Source organism: Lathamus discolor, chromosome 5 (genome assembly GCF_037157495.1).
Source record: "Lathamus discolor isolate bLatDis1 chromosome 5, bLatDis1.hap1, whole genome shotgun sequence".
In the NCBI taxonomy this organism is placed as follows: Eukaryota; Metazoa; Chordata; class Aves; order Psittaciformes; family Psittacidae; genus Lathamus; species Lathamus discolor.
The window spans coordinates 108,739,833-108,753,480 of NC_088888.1; the positions used below are offsets into that span (position 1 = coordinate 108,739,833).

General features: G+C 53.9%; 1 protein-coding gene across 4 annotated transcripts; it reads left to right on the forward strand.

The window, feature by feature from the left end:
• Nucleotides 1-825: 825 nt before the first annotated feature.
• CTSB (cathepsin B) lies at nucleotides 826-12,796 on the forward strand. Of its 4 annotated transcripts, none has more exons than XM_065681863.1 (10): nucleotides 826-902; nucleotides 6,368-6,519; nucleotides 7,032-7,117; nucleotides 7,497-7,611; nucleotides 7,859-7,977; nucleotides 8,765-8,850; nucleotides 9,564-9,710; nucleotides 10,373-10,489; nucleotides 11,250-11,378; nucleotides 11,469-12,796. In XM_065681863.1, the coding sequence occupies exons 2-10, from the start codon at nucleotides 6,394-6,396 to the stop codon at nucleotides 11,564-11,566; spliced, it is 1,023 nt and encodes a 340-aa protein (XP_065537935.1). In that variant the 5' UTR covers nucleotides 826-902; nucleotides 6,368-6,393; the 3' UTR covers nucleotides 11,567-12,796. The 4 variants fall into 4 exon arrangements, with proteins under 4 accessions (XP_065537935.1, XP_065537936.1, XP_065537934.1 ...); XM_065681864.1 differs by having other exon boundaries at nucleotides 843-933; XM_065681862.1 differs by having other exon boundaries at nucleotides 845-950.
• The last annotated feature ends 852 nt before the right edge of the window (nucleotides 12,797-13,648 follow it).

Consider the following 13,648-nt stretch of genomic DNA (forward strand, 5'->3'; position numbering starts at 1 on the left):
AATGTTCTGTCCATTTCTGAGGGTGGTGGGGAATACGTTATATATATATATGTATATGTGCGTGTGCGTGTGTGTGTGTATGTATATATGTATGTATGTATGTATGTGTATGTGTATTTTATCCCCACCTTTTTCCAGAGAGGGGTGAGAAAAGAAAGAAAAAAAATATATTGTCTTTCTCAATAAAGAGAAGCTCTAGCATTGCTGTGGTTTAGAGCAGGGCTTGAAACCAGCTCTGAAATTGACTTTTCTGCGCTGTTCATACTTCTGAAAATCAGCCAAAATGAGGGGAAAAAAAGAAGTCAGCACAGTAACAGTAGAGTAACACAGAAAAAAAAAACCGCTGGACTTGCAGGTGAAAAATCCAAAGGACACTGGCACGCTGCAGATAGGATGGGCAGGGAACAGAGCAGCTGCCAGTGCTTAAAGGGCTGACAAGAAAGTGGCTTTTGACAAAGGCCTGTAGGGACAGGACAAGAGAGAATGGTTTTGAAGTGGCAGAGGGGAGATTGAGATGAGATCTTAGGAAGTTGTTCCCTGTGAGGGTGCTGAGGCGCTGGCACAGGGTGCCCAGAGAAGCTGTGGCTGCCCCATCCCTGGCAGTGTTCAAGGCCAGGTTGGACGGGGCTTGGAGCAACCTGGTCTGGTGGAAGGTGTCCCTGCCCGTGGCAGCTGACTGGAACTGGATGAGCTTTAAGGTCCTTCCAACCCAAACCGCTCTGTGACTCTATACAAACTGACCACGACCGGGCACAACCTCCCTCCGCTACCCGCAGGCGGGGCGGGCCGCGGGCCGGATGCCGTCACGCCGGGGGCGGGCCGGGCGGGGGGTGACTCAGCGGCTGGGAGCTGCCTCTTCCGCGGCCGCGGGGAGTGCGGGACCGGTCGGGAGCTGCTGAGCGGTGAGGGCGGAGGGCACGGGCTGCGACGGGCGTAAGGAGCGCGGCGGGGCACGGGCACTGCAGCGGGGCACGGGCACTGCAGCGGGGCAGGGGCAGGGCAGGGGATGGGACGGGACGGGACGGGACGGGACTGGTGCCGTGCGGCACGGGTGGGTGCGTTGGGATGGGGCACCCCTTGCATTGCACCGCAGGGGACCCAGCTCTGGGCCCACCGGGTGTTGCGGAACACCCATTGGGCAGCAGCGGTGTCTCCCAGCTGCGTTTGGGGGTATTCTGTTCGGTGGTGGATGCAGGAAGGATGCTCTGCGGCTCGGAGGTGAGGTTTGTTGCAGGGAAAGTGCTATTAACCCGCAATGCGTCTCAAAGGCAGCTAAACCTTCCCGTAAGTGCCACGGGAGGAGAGAGGAAACCGTGTTTATATAACGCGGATGGGAATTAAAACAAGCCAGCCTTGCTTGTCTGCTGAAGGAGGTCGGTTTGGCATCAGCTGCAGTGCTTGTGGGAAGATCCCGTGATGCGCGGCCGAGCTCGGGTCTGGCATCAGGACCATGGCTTGGAGATGGCGCCGGGTCAAAGCTGCCTTGGTCTGCCTGGCACGCAGCCTGGCTGCCATCCATGTATAGCTGTCACCCATATACCGCACCAGCGGGGCCGCGCTGCGGGCGTGATGCAGCAAAGATCGGTTCCCTTCGCCTGTTTACCTGGAGGTTGCAAAGTTGAAGGTTGCAGAAGAGGGCAAGGAATTTCAGTAGAGCAGGGTGTCTGCTGAGGGCTTGTGCAAGGCTCTGGTTTGTGGAGCGGTCTGTGAGAAGAGGGGGAAAAATCAGTGCAGCTCCACTGGGGAGGAGTCTTGCACTGTGTGTGAATGGGAGCTGTAGAGGCAAGCACTGCAGCTGTATTTATTTTGCCAGATATCAGACTTCTGGTAAAGATTTAGCTTTCCTGGGAAGGAATGGGTGTGGGAAAGGGAGGAATGGGTGTGGGGAAGAGTGCCTCATGCTTTTTTATGTAATTATTTTTAAGGAAAATATTCAAGCTTTGATAATTCAGTAATAACTGTAATGTAGGCCATGAGTTTGGTGCTCCCAAGCTGAGCAAGCTAAGCTGGACTGCACTGTTTATGTGCTTGCTTTATTGTGGCTTAGAGTCATGCACAATCGTTGGCAGCTAGAACAAAGGACAAAGCTCAGCCTGGGTGAGGAGGACACATGACTTGGGTTTTGCTGAGCACCTTTCACCTTGGAGGGGTGGGGGTGTTGTACCTGTGATCATGGGACAGCTCTTATCTTCCCCTAACTCTTGCAAAAGGGTATGTGGATGCCTCTGTCTGTGCCTGGAGGGGTTTAGCCCGGATAGTGGAGGAGCTGAGAAGTGCTTCAGGGCTGTTACCTCATGGCCTGACCTGCCTGAACAGAATCATGTGAGCTGGGCTTTCAGTAGCCTGGTTTGGGGTTTTTAGGTGGTGACTATGATCAGTTAAATGGGACTTGGGGGTTTGGAGTTCTGGCTGATATCCTACCACCTTTGTGGTGGGACTCTGCAGTAAGGAACTGCAGAGGGATGTCTTATAGCAGGCACTGCGCATCTCCCCTTGCTGCTGGGCGGAGGCTGTGGGACCCTACTGATAACGTGGTCCATACAGTTGGATCTCTGTCCCTGGGAAAGCAGGCGGGAGCAGGCTCAGCTCCGAGTTCTGCTGCTCAGGATGGATGGTGAGGGCACCTGGGTGATGTCAGCTCCTTCCCTGAGCCCTGTCTGTTTGCAGTTGCAGGTAGTGCAGCAAGGCTGTGATGCAGCACCAGCTGCAGCATCTCGCTTTTCACGCTCCTCTCCTCGCTCCTCACCCTGACCAGCTCATGCTGGAAAGCCTTCAGCCTCTGTGCTTCCTCCTCACTGGCTCACACAGGGGTGTCCCAAGGGCTGCTCCCCGGTGGCCCAAATCTCCCCTTTTTAAGCAATGTCTGAAGTGCGAGGGCCCTGATCAGGGTGTGGTGTGCTGGTGGGCAGAGCTTCCTGCAGTTATTTCCTGCTCATCCTTCAAGAAACTGAAGGTAATTTGAGTCCCAAATCCGAGGTATTTTGGGTCCCAAAGCAGGGGGCTTGTTCTCAGCTCCAAGGTCTGCAGCCCCAGAGGAGATGGAGGAGCCTGGGAGGCTGTTGGCAAGCCCCAAACATCCTCCTCCCACCTGGAGAGGTTGGGGCGAAGCTGCTGTGTCTTAAGACATCCAACAGCCAAGCTTTGCTTCTGTTTTCAAGCTGTGGTGGGATGTGACCTGTGAAGACAGCTTGAGCAGGGTTATCCTTACGCTGCAAGGCACCTGCAAGAGACCGGGGGGTGCAAAGGGAAGGAGGTTGCTGGAGAAGCTCCCCTGGCCTGTACAGTGCACAGGCTTAAGAGCAGGTCTCTCGGTGCAAGCCTGGTTTCGGTGCTGCTCTCGTGGATATCTAAAACATCCGTGGGGCTCTGTGGGGAGGGAGCTGTGTGCGGAGGAGATAGCGGCGGCGGGGGAAGCACGCAGGCAGTAACACAGCCGCGGTAAGTGTGTCACGGCGGCTGTCTGCGGGAAGGGGTGGCTGATGGGGGCAGCTCTGCTGCTGCGCTGCTGCCGGCGCGGGTGAGCTGCTGCTGGAGGAAGCTCGTCCTGCGGGTCCCGTGCCCGGGCTCCCTGTTTACAGCTCTGCTGTACACGGGGCGCTTCTGAAGCGGGGGGGCGGGGAGAAGGAATCACATGAGATCGAGGATTTCCCCTTCCTTCTCCAAGCAGAGCTTGGGGTATTCCCTGCCGTCCAGCTGTGTCAGCTCCTTCTGAGGCCTCACAGCCATAGGAGACTTCATGGAGTCATGGAATGGTTTGGGTTGGAAGGGACCTTAAAGCTCATTCAGTTCCAAACCCCTGCCACAGGCAGAGACACCTTCCACTGGACCAGGTTGCTCCAAGCCCCGTCCAACCTGGCCTTGAGCACTGCCAGGGATGGGGCAGCCACAGCTTCTCTGGGCACCCTGTGCCAGGGCCTCACCACCCTCACAGGCAACAACTTCTGCCTAAGAGCTCATCTCAGTCTCCCCTCTGTCAGGTTAAAGCCATTCCCCCTTGTCCTGTCCCTACAGACCCTTGTCAAAAGCCCCTCTCCAGCTTTCTTGTGGCCCCTTCAGGCACTGGTCTCCCTGGAGCCTTCTCTTCTCCAGGCTCAGCTCTCTCATGGCCCATAGGGAGGCTTCATGCCAGCAGGGGGCTTGGCAAGGGGCTTGTTTGCTGAAGCAGCGGAGCGGCTCCCAGCCGTTCGGGTCGCGCTGGGCTGTGTCGCGGTGCTGCCGCTGGGTGCGCTGGCCGCTGGCCATGCCGTGGGGCGGGCGCAGTGCAGCAGAGCCTGGAAGGCGATAGCTGTCCAAAGGAAACTGCCTGGTATCGCTTTCAGTCCGGTTTCGGGTTGTCTGGAGCTGTAAGGCTGTGGCTGTGTGGCCCGGTAACCTGAGGATGTGAGATATCCCATGTGCACCCGTCAGGAGCTGTATTGATGTGGGAGGCTTTGCAGGGCGCGTTTGAGCAGGCCAGGACATTTACAAGCACCCTATTGAAAACACAAGTGTATCAGGTGGCTTCTGGCCTCAAAAACACTTCCCTTCTGTGCTACAGGCAGTATAGAGTTGACTGCAGGAAGCGCAGCGGGTTTGGGGTTTGATTTTTTTGGGTTTGTGCTGGGTTTTTGTTTTGTTTCCAAGGATTTTTCATCAGAAAAGGTGCTTCAGATGAATCTGCTCACCCCTGGGCTTCCTATGGCCATGTTGAAGGGCACAAGGCAAACCCCACAGTAGCCTTAGGAATGAATGTATATTTGTTTCTGTGGCCATAAGCATGGTGAGGACACCAGCGAGACCCTTGTGTGCAAGAAACCTCTAAGCAAGGAAATAGAAACCGTTTCCAAAAGGTGAGATTGAGGGGCAGGAGAACCCATGTGCTGCTGAAACTCAGCTAGCATTTGGGCTGGGCATCCTGCTGGAAGCACAGCGTGGGGATAAAACCCAGCAAATGGTGGAAGGAGGAGGGAGGGGGAGAGAAAGCAAGCCCCTGTATACAGTTAGCTGCAGCCGCCTGGGCTTGTCGCTGGCAGAAAGTAGGGCACTCCTGCTGGGTTCTCTTCTCTGGGAAGGCTAAACTTGGCTGTGAGTAGGTGGCAGCAGCCTGCATAGGAAATACGTGTGCATCTCCCCATCCCTGCCCCGGCTCGGCTGGCTCTGTGGCCACAGGGCTGGAGTGCTGTTGCCAAAAGCTGCATATCTGGCTGCTCCGGTGTATTTGCCCAGGAGGGCTTAAACCCAGGCTTGCAAAGGCGATCACATGTTGAGCTCACCAAGATGAGTAGGAATTAAAGCTTAAATATCTCTGCTGCTCAGGCTACTGCGGAGGGTCAGAGGTGTTGGGTTGGAGCTCATTGGGGTGGATGTGGGGCTGGTGGAAGGGGAGCTGGGATGTTCTGGAGCAGGGTGCCCTGGTGTGTTTGCAGGGATTCAGCAGTTCATGGCCAGAGTGTGTGTCCAAGTCAGGTGTGGGGATGTGGAATGAATGGTGGTTGCTGGTGTTGGGGCTGTAAGGGAGAAGCTGCTGCTTAAACCCTGCTTACTTCAGTTAAATAACTGATATCTCTTAATAGGGGGTTAAATTGGAGTTGTGCAAATTAATGTGAATCAGGTTAAAGGAGGCAGGAGTGCAGAGAAACCACCAAACCCTGGAGCATCTTTGTACTGGGTGATGCCTGTGGTTGTGAGTGGGAGGTTGTGTTCCACTGCTGTTGTGCTCCTGGATTACCCCTGTATCTCTGTTCCCCAAATCAGAGGCTTTCCTGGTGCCTTGGGCCAAGGGAACCAGCTTCACAGCCTCCCTTATGAAAAACCCCAGGGGGAGAGGAGCACAGGCAGCTCTGGTGCTTGTGGACATGGGCAGGGGGTCACTACCCCAGGGCTGTAACCCCCATCAGGGTCCCCAGGGCAATGGGCTGGCCAGCGTGAGGCCATAGAGTCCAAAACTGTGATTTGGAGTGATACCCTCAAAGGAAAGGAGGGCAGGCACTAGGGCAGGGGCTGGCAAATCCCTGAGGCTGCAGTTTGTGGGGGTGGGATATCACTTATTCCTTCTAGTTCTTATTCTCCATTTTTGTGTAAGTAAACACAGCCTGTAATACCCTCCAAATCCCTTGGGTCTGCTTCAAAAGATATTTTCCTGCTGCTCCTAATCCTGCAGTGGTCAACAAACCGGGTTGCCTTGTCTGATTTCTTATGAGCTGCAGGAGGGGGGTGATTACTCTGCTCCTGCGTCTCTCCTGACCTTCAGGGTAAACCGGGATCGGGAGGGACTTTACGCAGCCGCATGTTTTATCCTGCCACGTGGTGCTGCGATGGTGCTTCTGCCAAGCCTTGGGTCCGAGCCCATCTTGGGAAGGTTTCCAGTGATGTCCAAATCTGACTGCAGGTGGAGTGTCCCGGTCTATAGCCAAGATGTGGCTGTCCGTGTCCATCCTGTGTGTCCTGGTGGCCTTCGCCAATGCTCGCAGCATTCCTCACTACCCTCCTCTGTCCAGCGACTTGGTCAACCACATAAACAAGCTCAATACCACGTGGAAGGTGAGTACTGGCTTGGTGAGTACTTTTGGGTGCATTGCTCAACAGTCTCTTTGTGGGACTCCATAGCTGAGCTTTGGGAGTCTCACCATGGTGGGTGCTTCAAAGCAGCCTTAGTCCCAGTTGCCTTCTCTAGTGAGTTGATGCTGTCAGGGATTCCCATGGTGACAGTAACTGTGGATCTTCTCCTCTGTGGAGCAGAGCACTGATGGATCTGTAAAGCAAGAGCAATGATAAGAGGAGGAAGTCTGGAAACAAGCACCAAGTGTTGGTGACCTGGCCAAACCCAGGTTGCAGTGGCTAAAGGCTAGGGTTGGACCTTAGCTTGCTGGTAATGATGCGCTGATCAGGGAAGGGGCTGTGTTCTGTATCTGTAGATAGCCTGGCTCTTAGCCTCTGGGTTGTACAGCAAGTGTCAGACACTGGTTGGGTCTGAGCGAGGTCTTGAGCACCAGGCTGGTCCCAGCATCGGTGGCTGTGAGGAGTTGTGTCCCATTTCTCTGTATCTCTTCCAGGCAGGGCACAACTTCCACAACACTGACATGAGCTATGTGAAGAAGCTCTGCGGCACCTTCCTGGGTGGGCCCAAGCTCCCTGAGAGGTGAGTGCTGGAAGAGGAAGATGAGCACCCTGTAAAAGCTTGTGTGGATGCTCCTGGTGCATCTGGGATGCATGAGGGTCTCCTGGGTGCAGCTTGGTGAGCATCGTGCATAGAATCAAACACAGCAGCATGTGGAAGGGGGTGGGAACATCCGCCCTCTGTTCTGTTAGATACTTGACCAATCATACTCCTTGAAACTCCAAACACTGGAGGAGCTGCTGACCTGGTCTGTGGACTTAAGAATCATCTGTGCTCCTTCACTGAGCAAACAAGAGCCCTTGTCCTCCAGGTCACCTGCAGAGGAGGTTGGGGAGTCCTGTGCAGCCGGTCCTGTTCCACTGGTGTTGCTGTAACAGCGTTTCTCTCTTCTCGCTTCCAGGGTGGATTTTGCTGCGGACATGGAGCTGCCTGATACCTTCGACTCACGGACACAGTGGCCTAACTGCCCTACCATCAGTGAGATAAGAGACCAGGGGTCTTGTGGCTCTTGCTGGGTAAGTGCATGGGTGGTTTGAAGTGACATTGGTACAGAGTTTGCTGGACAAAAAGGATGCCATTGAGTTTGCTACCAAACTGCATAAATGGAGAGATGCTGGGGGCCTCCTGCAGTATCTGAGCTTCTCGATGGGCTTATGCTAGCCAGGCTTATGCTTGCTGCGGTCATTGCCGGAAGGCTGCCTGGTTTCTCTGCCATGGCCGGCTCTAATGGTCTTCCCTTGGGTTTCTGGGGGCTGCCCGCAGGCTTTTGGTGCTGTAGAAGCAATTTCAGACAGGATCTGTGTTCACACGAACGCCAAGGTGAGCGTGGAGGTCTCGGCGGAGGATTTGCTGTCTTGCTGCGGCTTCGAGTGCGGCATGGGGTGAGCTGCTCTTGGTTCTTGTGCACTGAAAGGGTGGGTGGGAGGAGCAGGGGCACAACCTGGAGATGCTGATTATTTCAGCCCTGTCTTCCTGACAGGTTGGATGGGGCTTTGAGCAGCCTGGCCTAGTGGAAGGTGTCCCTGCCTATGGCAGGGGGTTGGAACTGGATGAACTTGGAAGTTCCCTTCCAACCCAAACCATTCTGTCATTCCTGGTCTCCCCATGAGCAGGCAGCCTCACTAGTAGTTTATGCTGTTGATACTGGAGTTAGGTGGGAACATAAAGGTGACTGCATGGACTGAAAACCCCTTTGGGGCATATCCTACCTCCAGCAGCAGTGGATGATGATGGCTCGTGGTGGGAGGGCAAGCACGTAACAGTGCTTTTCTATAAAGAGTTGTCAGCTGCCTAATCCAACTGAAGGATCTTTTAATAGCCCCAATCCTTGTGTTCAGGCACAAGCCTTTTGCAGTTGTAGAGAGCAGGTGGGGAGTTGGGTCTCCAAACTGTGTAGCCTCTGCTTGCTCCTGGAATCAATGGCTGACCCAGGGACCCCCTAAGGGGGCACCACTGCTTTGGGGTTTGGAGACATGGGTGCTCTTAGCTGCTCCTTGCCCTAACACTTTAGTGTGTCAAAGCCTGGGAGCCCTGGGGAAGGCAGTGACTAAACGTGCTGAAAGCTTCCCTTCAGCCACCTCAATTTACCACCTCAAAATCAGTGGCTCAGTTTACCCAAAAGGGGACGGCTCTGAGCAGCTGGAGCTGGAACTGCTGCTCTTTCTCCAGGTGCAATGGTGGTTACCCCGCTGGCGCGTGGAGGTACTGGACAGAGAGGGGCCTGGTGTCTGGAGGTCTCTACGATTCCCATGTGGGTAAGTCCTGGCAGTTACCCTTGTGACAGCAAAGAGGAGCACCTCTACTTAGTGCTCCGTTACAGGTTCATGTCCTTCACAGTGCTTCTGTTCTGGTCTCTGTTGTTGTGGATGCTCCCTTCTTCAGGTCTGGGCTCAAATACCTCCATTATCCCAGATGGCTGCTCCTGTCCCCATCTATGGCTCCTTTCGGTCACCCTCTGGGACAAGGGTTTACGAGCAGCACCTAGTGGCAGGAGGGACACCCAGGAAAGGAGCACAGTAGCCAGGCTTAACAACCCTGCAAAGCTTCTGCTGCCATCCCTGGCAGTGTTCAAGGCCAGGTTGGATGGTGCTTGAAGCAACCTGCCCTAGTGAAAGGTGTTCCTGCTTATGGCAGGGGGTTGGAAGTGATCTTGAGGTCCTTTCCAACCCAAACCAGTCTGTGATTCTATGATTCTGTAGCTATGAGTTGGTTCATGTTTCCATCTTTTCCATCACATTGTCAAGGGGGAGGTGCTGGGAAGCAGGTCCAGAGGGAAACCCACTGCTGAGGCAGGGGTTGCCCGTCTGGCAGTGGCAGACCTACTCTTGCTCACACCCCACTGATATCTGTGGGATTTCTGGGTCAGAAAGGTCCTATCTTTTCATGGGTCATCCGGTGCCTTCTCCAGCATGCCTTTTGGACAGCAGTGCTCAGGGACAGCCAATGCATTACTATCTCTCCTCCGCAGGCTGCCGTCCCTACTCCATCCCACCCTGTGAGCACCATGTCAATGGCTCCCGGCCACCCTGTACCGGGGAGGGAGGAGAAACCCCAAGGTGCAGCCGGCACTGTGAGCCTGGATACTCACCCTCGTACAAGGAGGACAAGCACTACGGTAAGGGGGGTGGCCTCCAGCACTGCTCGATGCATAGCAGCTCCAGAGCTGTTCCCAATGGGGCTGGCAGGGTTGGACCTCTTCCTAAGCTGGTTTATGGTGGTTATTCTCTGTGCCCTTAGTGATGGGCAGTCCTGCAGCAAACGTAAGCCTGACGGATGCACAGTTTGTATTTGCTGAGGCACAGCTGAGACAGGGGAACTGATCTCTGGGTTGAAAACCAACCCAGAATGCCTGGGTTGAAGAGCATGGTGGGACTCTGGTATCAAAGCCACCTCCTTCTTACTCCGTGGTGGTAGCAAACCCTATACATGTAAGATAATGTGGTTGCTTCCTTGGGATTTATCTTGGCTTTGACTAATTTGGGTTGTTTTAGAAATGGGGATGAACAAGGTGAAAACTTCCCACTGAAGCTGTCTGAAACAGGTCTTCAGGTACAGAACAGGACTCGGGTTAAATCATTCCCTCTGGAAGAGGGATGGTTGGACTCCACTTTTCCTGCCTGGCTGTGTTAGTGCCTCTGGAGCAGTTGGGTTTGAATTCAAGCTTTTAAGTGGAGAAGAGCTCTTGCAGGAGCATGCTGAGCAGTCTCTGTCCAGCTGTGCCAAGATCTCTGTAGCCTGACAATGCCGTACTAATGGTGGGACTTTTTTCCTCCCTAGGCATCACCTCCTATGGTGTCCCTCGCAGTGAGAAGGAAATAATGGCTGAGATTTACAAGAATGGCCCAGTGGAAGGAGCCTTTATTGTCTATGAGGACTTCCTGATGTACAAGTCTGGTGAGCATCAGTGCTGAGGCTGTAGGGAGCCCTGTTCCTTACTACATCCATAGGGTCCATCACTGTACTCACTTCTGAGGGGAGATCTCAAGTTCATACTAGAGTATCTGCTGTTACAAGAACGTGGGAACAAGGTACCATCTCCCTTATCCATTGATTTATAGCAAGGAGAATAAGTGCTTGGGACTGGCTCAGGCAGGAAGCCCCAGTGGGGGGCCCCCAGAATTGCAGCTAGGGTTTGGAACAACAGCTAAGGTTTTAGGTAAGATCCTAACAGATGGCTCTCTTGATGTGGACCTCAGTTCCCTGTTATGAACTGTTTTGGATGTGCTGCCTTTGGGCCCCTTGCCGAGTGGCTCTGGGTGTCCTGTGCTGAGCTGATGCTGAGCATCAGTCCTTCCTTCAGACTCTACCCTAAGCTTCAGGTTTGCTTTAACTTGGCAGAGGGGAGACTGAGATGAGCTCTTAGGCAGAAGTTGTTCCCTGTGAGGGTGGAGAGGCCCTGGCACAGGGTGCCCAGAGAAGCTGTGGCTGCCCCATCCCTGGCAGTGTTCATGGCCACAGGGACACAGGGGCTTGGAGCAACCTGGTCTAATGGGATGCATCCCTGCCTGTGGATGGTCTTTAAGGTCTGTGAGAAACCATTCTAATGGTTTCTTGGCCGGTCTGTGGGGTTTGCTATCCAATGTCTCACAAGCTGTGGGTGCTCTGAGGTGCAGCAGCACAGTGCCCATTGATGTGTCGGTGTGTTGCCTTGCAGGGATCTACCAGCATGTGTCCGGGGAGCAGGTTGGAGGCCACGCCATCCGGCTCCTGGGCTGGGGCGTGGATAACGGCACACCGTACTGGCTGGCTGCTAACTCCTGGAACACCGACTGGGGCGACAATGGTGAGGCACCCTGATGCTGCCAGGGGGAGCCCCTTCCCTGTTCTCCGTGGTCCGATGGGGATGTTGACTTGTGCTGTTGGTTGCTTTCAGGCTTCTTCAAGATCCTCCGAGGAGAGGACCACTGCGGCATCGAGTCAGAGATTGTGGCCGGCATCCCCAGGACGGAGCAGTACTGGAAGAGGATGTAACCTGATCAAACAACACTGGGTCCCCAATGCTTTTAACTGATAGTGGGTTGGGTACAGATCCTCCCCTTCGAAGAGACTATAGTTGAGATTACTTTATTAAAGCTTTTTATCTTTTTTTTAACTGTATGGTGGAGCTGGAGGTGGAACTGCTTTCCACCACCCCTCTGCTCCTGCTGGGTTGCAGCTATGGGACATTCCCTGCTCAAGGGACTGCTGAAGGGCTCATTGGCCTCTTGTGCCATGATATTTGGTGAGCCTGGACCCCTTCCAGGCATATCTGTAGCTGGGAAGGTAGGAAGCAGTAGCTTTGTGCTGGGACTAGGGACTTGGTGGGGTGGTGGAAATGGACCCTGCTGGGAAGCCATGACCAGGGGTGATTTGTACCCTCCTGGCTGAATTGCTCTGACTGTTGGTGCCCAAAATAAGCAGGATATGTTAGCGTGTGCCTTGAACTGGTTAAACTTAGAGCAATTAATGATGATGTACTGATGAACTTGATATAGGGCTGGTTCTGGCCGGAGCTGCGTTAAGGCCTCTTCCTGCCTGCAATAAGTCCTTTGTGCATCGCTTGCTCCATCCACTTGGCTGCTTTTTAAACCACTTGTTCCTCAGCTGTTTATCTGCTTTTTCTGCTGTAGTCTGGGGTTATTGGTCCTAAGGAAGGGCCTGGCTGGAGCTCCATGAGCCTCTGACCTAATATCCTGCAAGCATCTACAAGCACGATGGAAAGAGCAAACCATTTCCTTGCAGCTTGATGTGTACAGCGGGGTCATGCCTTGGTAAGGTGCTGCACCTACCACTGATGTGGTGCTTTGGGGTGGCCTGTGCTGAATGCTCAGCAGGGATGAGGGATGTTCCCCGGGTCTGCTGCAGGGAGCTCATGCAGATGCTTGGAGGATTCTTGCTAACTTGCACACAGTGGAAGCTTTTTTCTTTCCTTTTTGAGCCACAGGCATTAAGGAAGAAGAAAAAAATCCTTATTTTTATTACTGGGGGAGGTGTAATAGCTGTGTCGGAGGAATGGTGATTTGCTGACACTAATATAGTGAACGAACATTTCTTCTCATTTTAAAGCACAAAGTATATTGCTGAGGCTACATGCCTGGAACACATGAAGCAGGCTCTCCCTTGCACTGTAAAATAGCCCCTTGCCTCTGCTTACTCACCAGTGAGACAGAGCTGTGGTGTATGTGATTGGAACAACTGTGCCAATAAATGATTTCTCCAGTGTCTTGTCTCATGGCTCTTGGTTGCTTCTGCTTGACTTTAAACCACCTCAACCTATATTCCTGTGCACTGTAGAAGTGATGCTGTCTTCATTCAAGTGAGGTCAATGACAGCCCTGTTGCCTGGCCATGCTGGTGACTCCTGAGCAGCCCCTGGGTATCATCTGCTCTTGGTGTTGGGTGAAGTGCTTCAGTGTGGACCAGAGCACAGCCAGGACTGCCCCCAGCATCTCTGCACACTGGTACAGGGGCTGCAAGGGCACACCAAGGCACTGGGGAGCATACCTGCAGCCCCAGGCTGTGCGACTCCGCTGCGGGCAGCGCAAGGTGCAGTAATTCACTTTACTGACCTTTAGCTGTCTTCCACTCTGGTTAAAATTACTCTTTTGGGTCTGGCAAATCTTTACTGTGATGCCTGAAGTAGCAACGTCTTAGGGCAGCTTCCAGTGCATAAAGGGGCCAGCAAGAAACAGAGATTTTTTGACAAGGGCCAGTAGGGACAGAACAAGGGGAATGGCTTTAACCTGACACAGACGAGATTGAGATGAGCTCTTAGGCAGAAGTTGTTCCCTGTGAGGGTGGTGAGGCCCTGGCACAGGGTGCCCAGAGAAGCTGTGGCTGCCCCATCCCTGGCAGTGCTCAAGGCCAGGTTGGACGGGGCTTGGAGCAACCTGGTCTGGTGGAAGGTGTCCCTGCCTGTGACAGGGGTTGGGGCTGGATGGGTTTTAATGTCCCTTCCAACCCAATCCATCCTGTGATTCTCTGATGTGCATTTCATCCTAGCAGAAGGTTTGCAACTTGTGGCATGGTGGAAAAGTACAAGTGTGAAATGACAGCTAAAAAAAGGACCAAACTG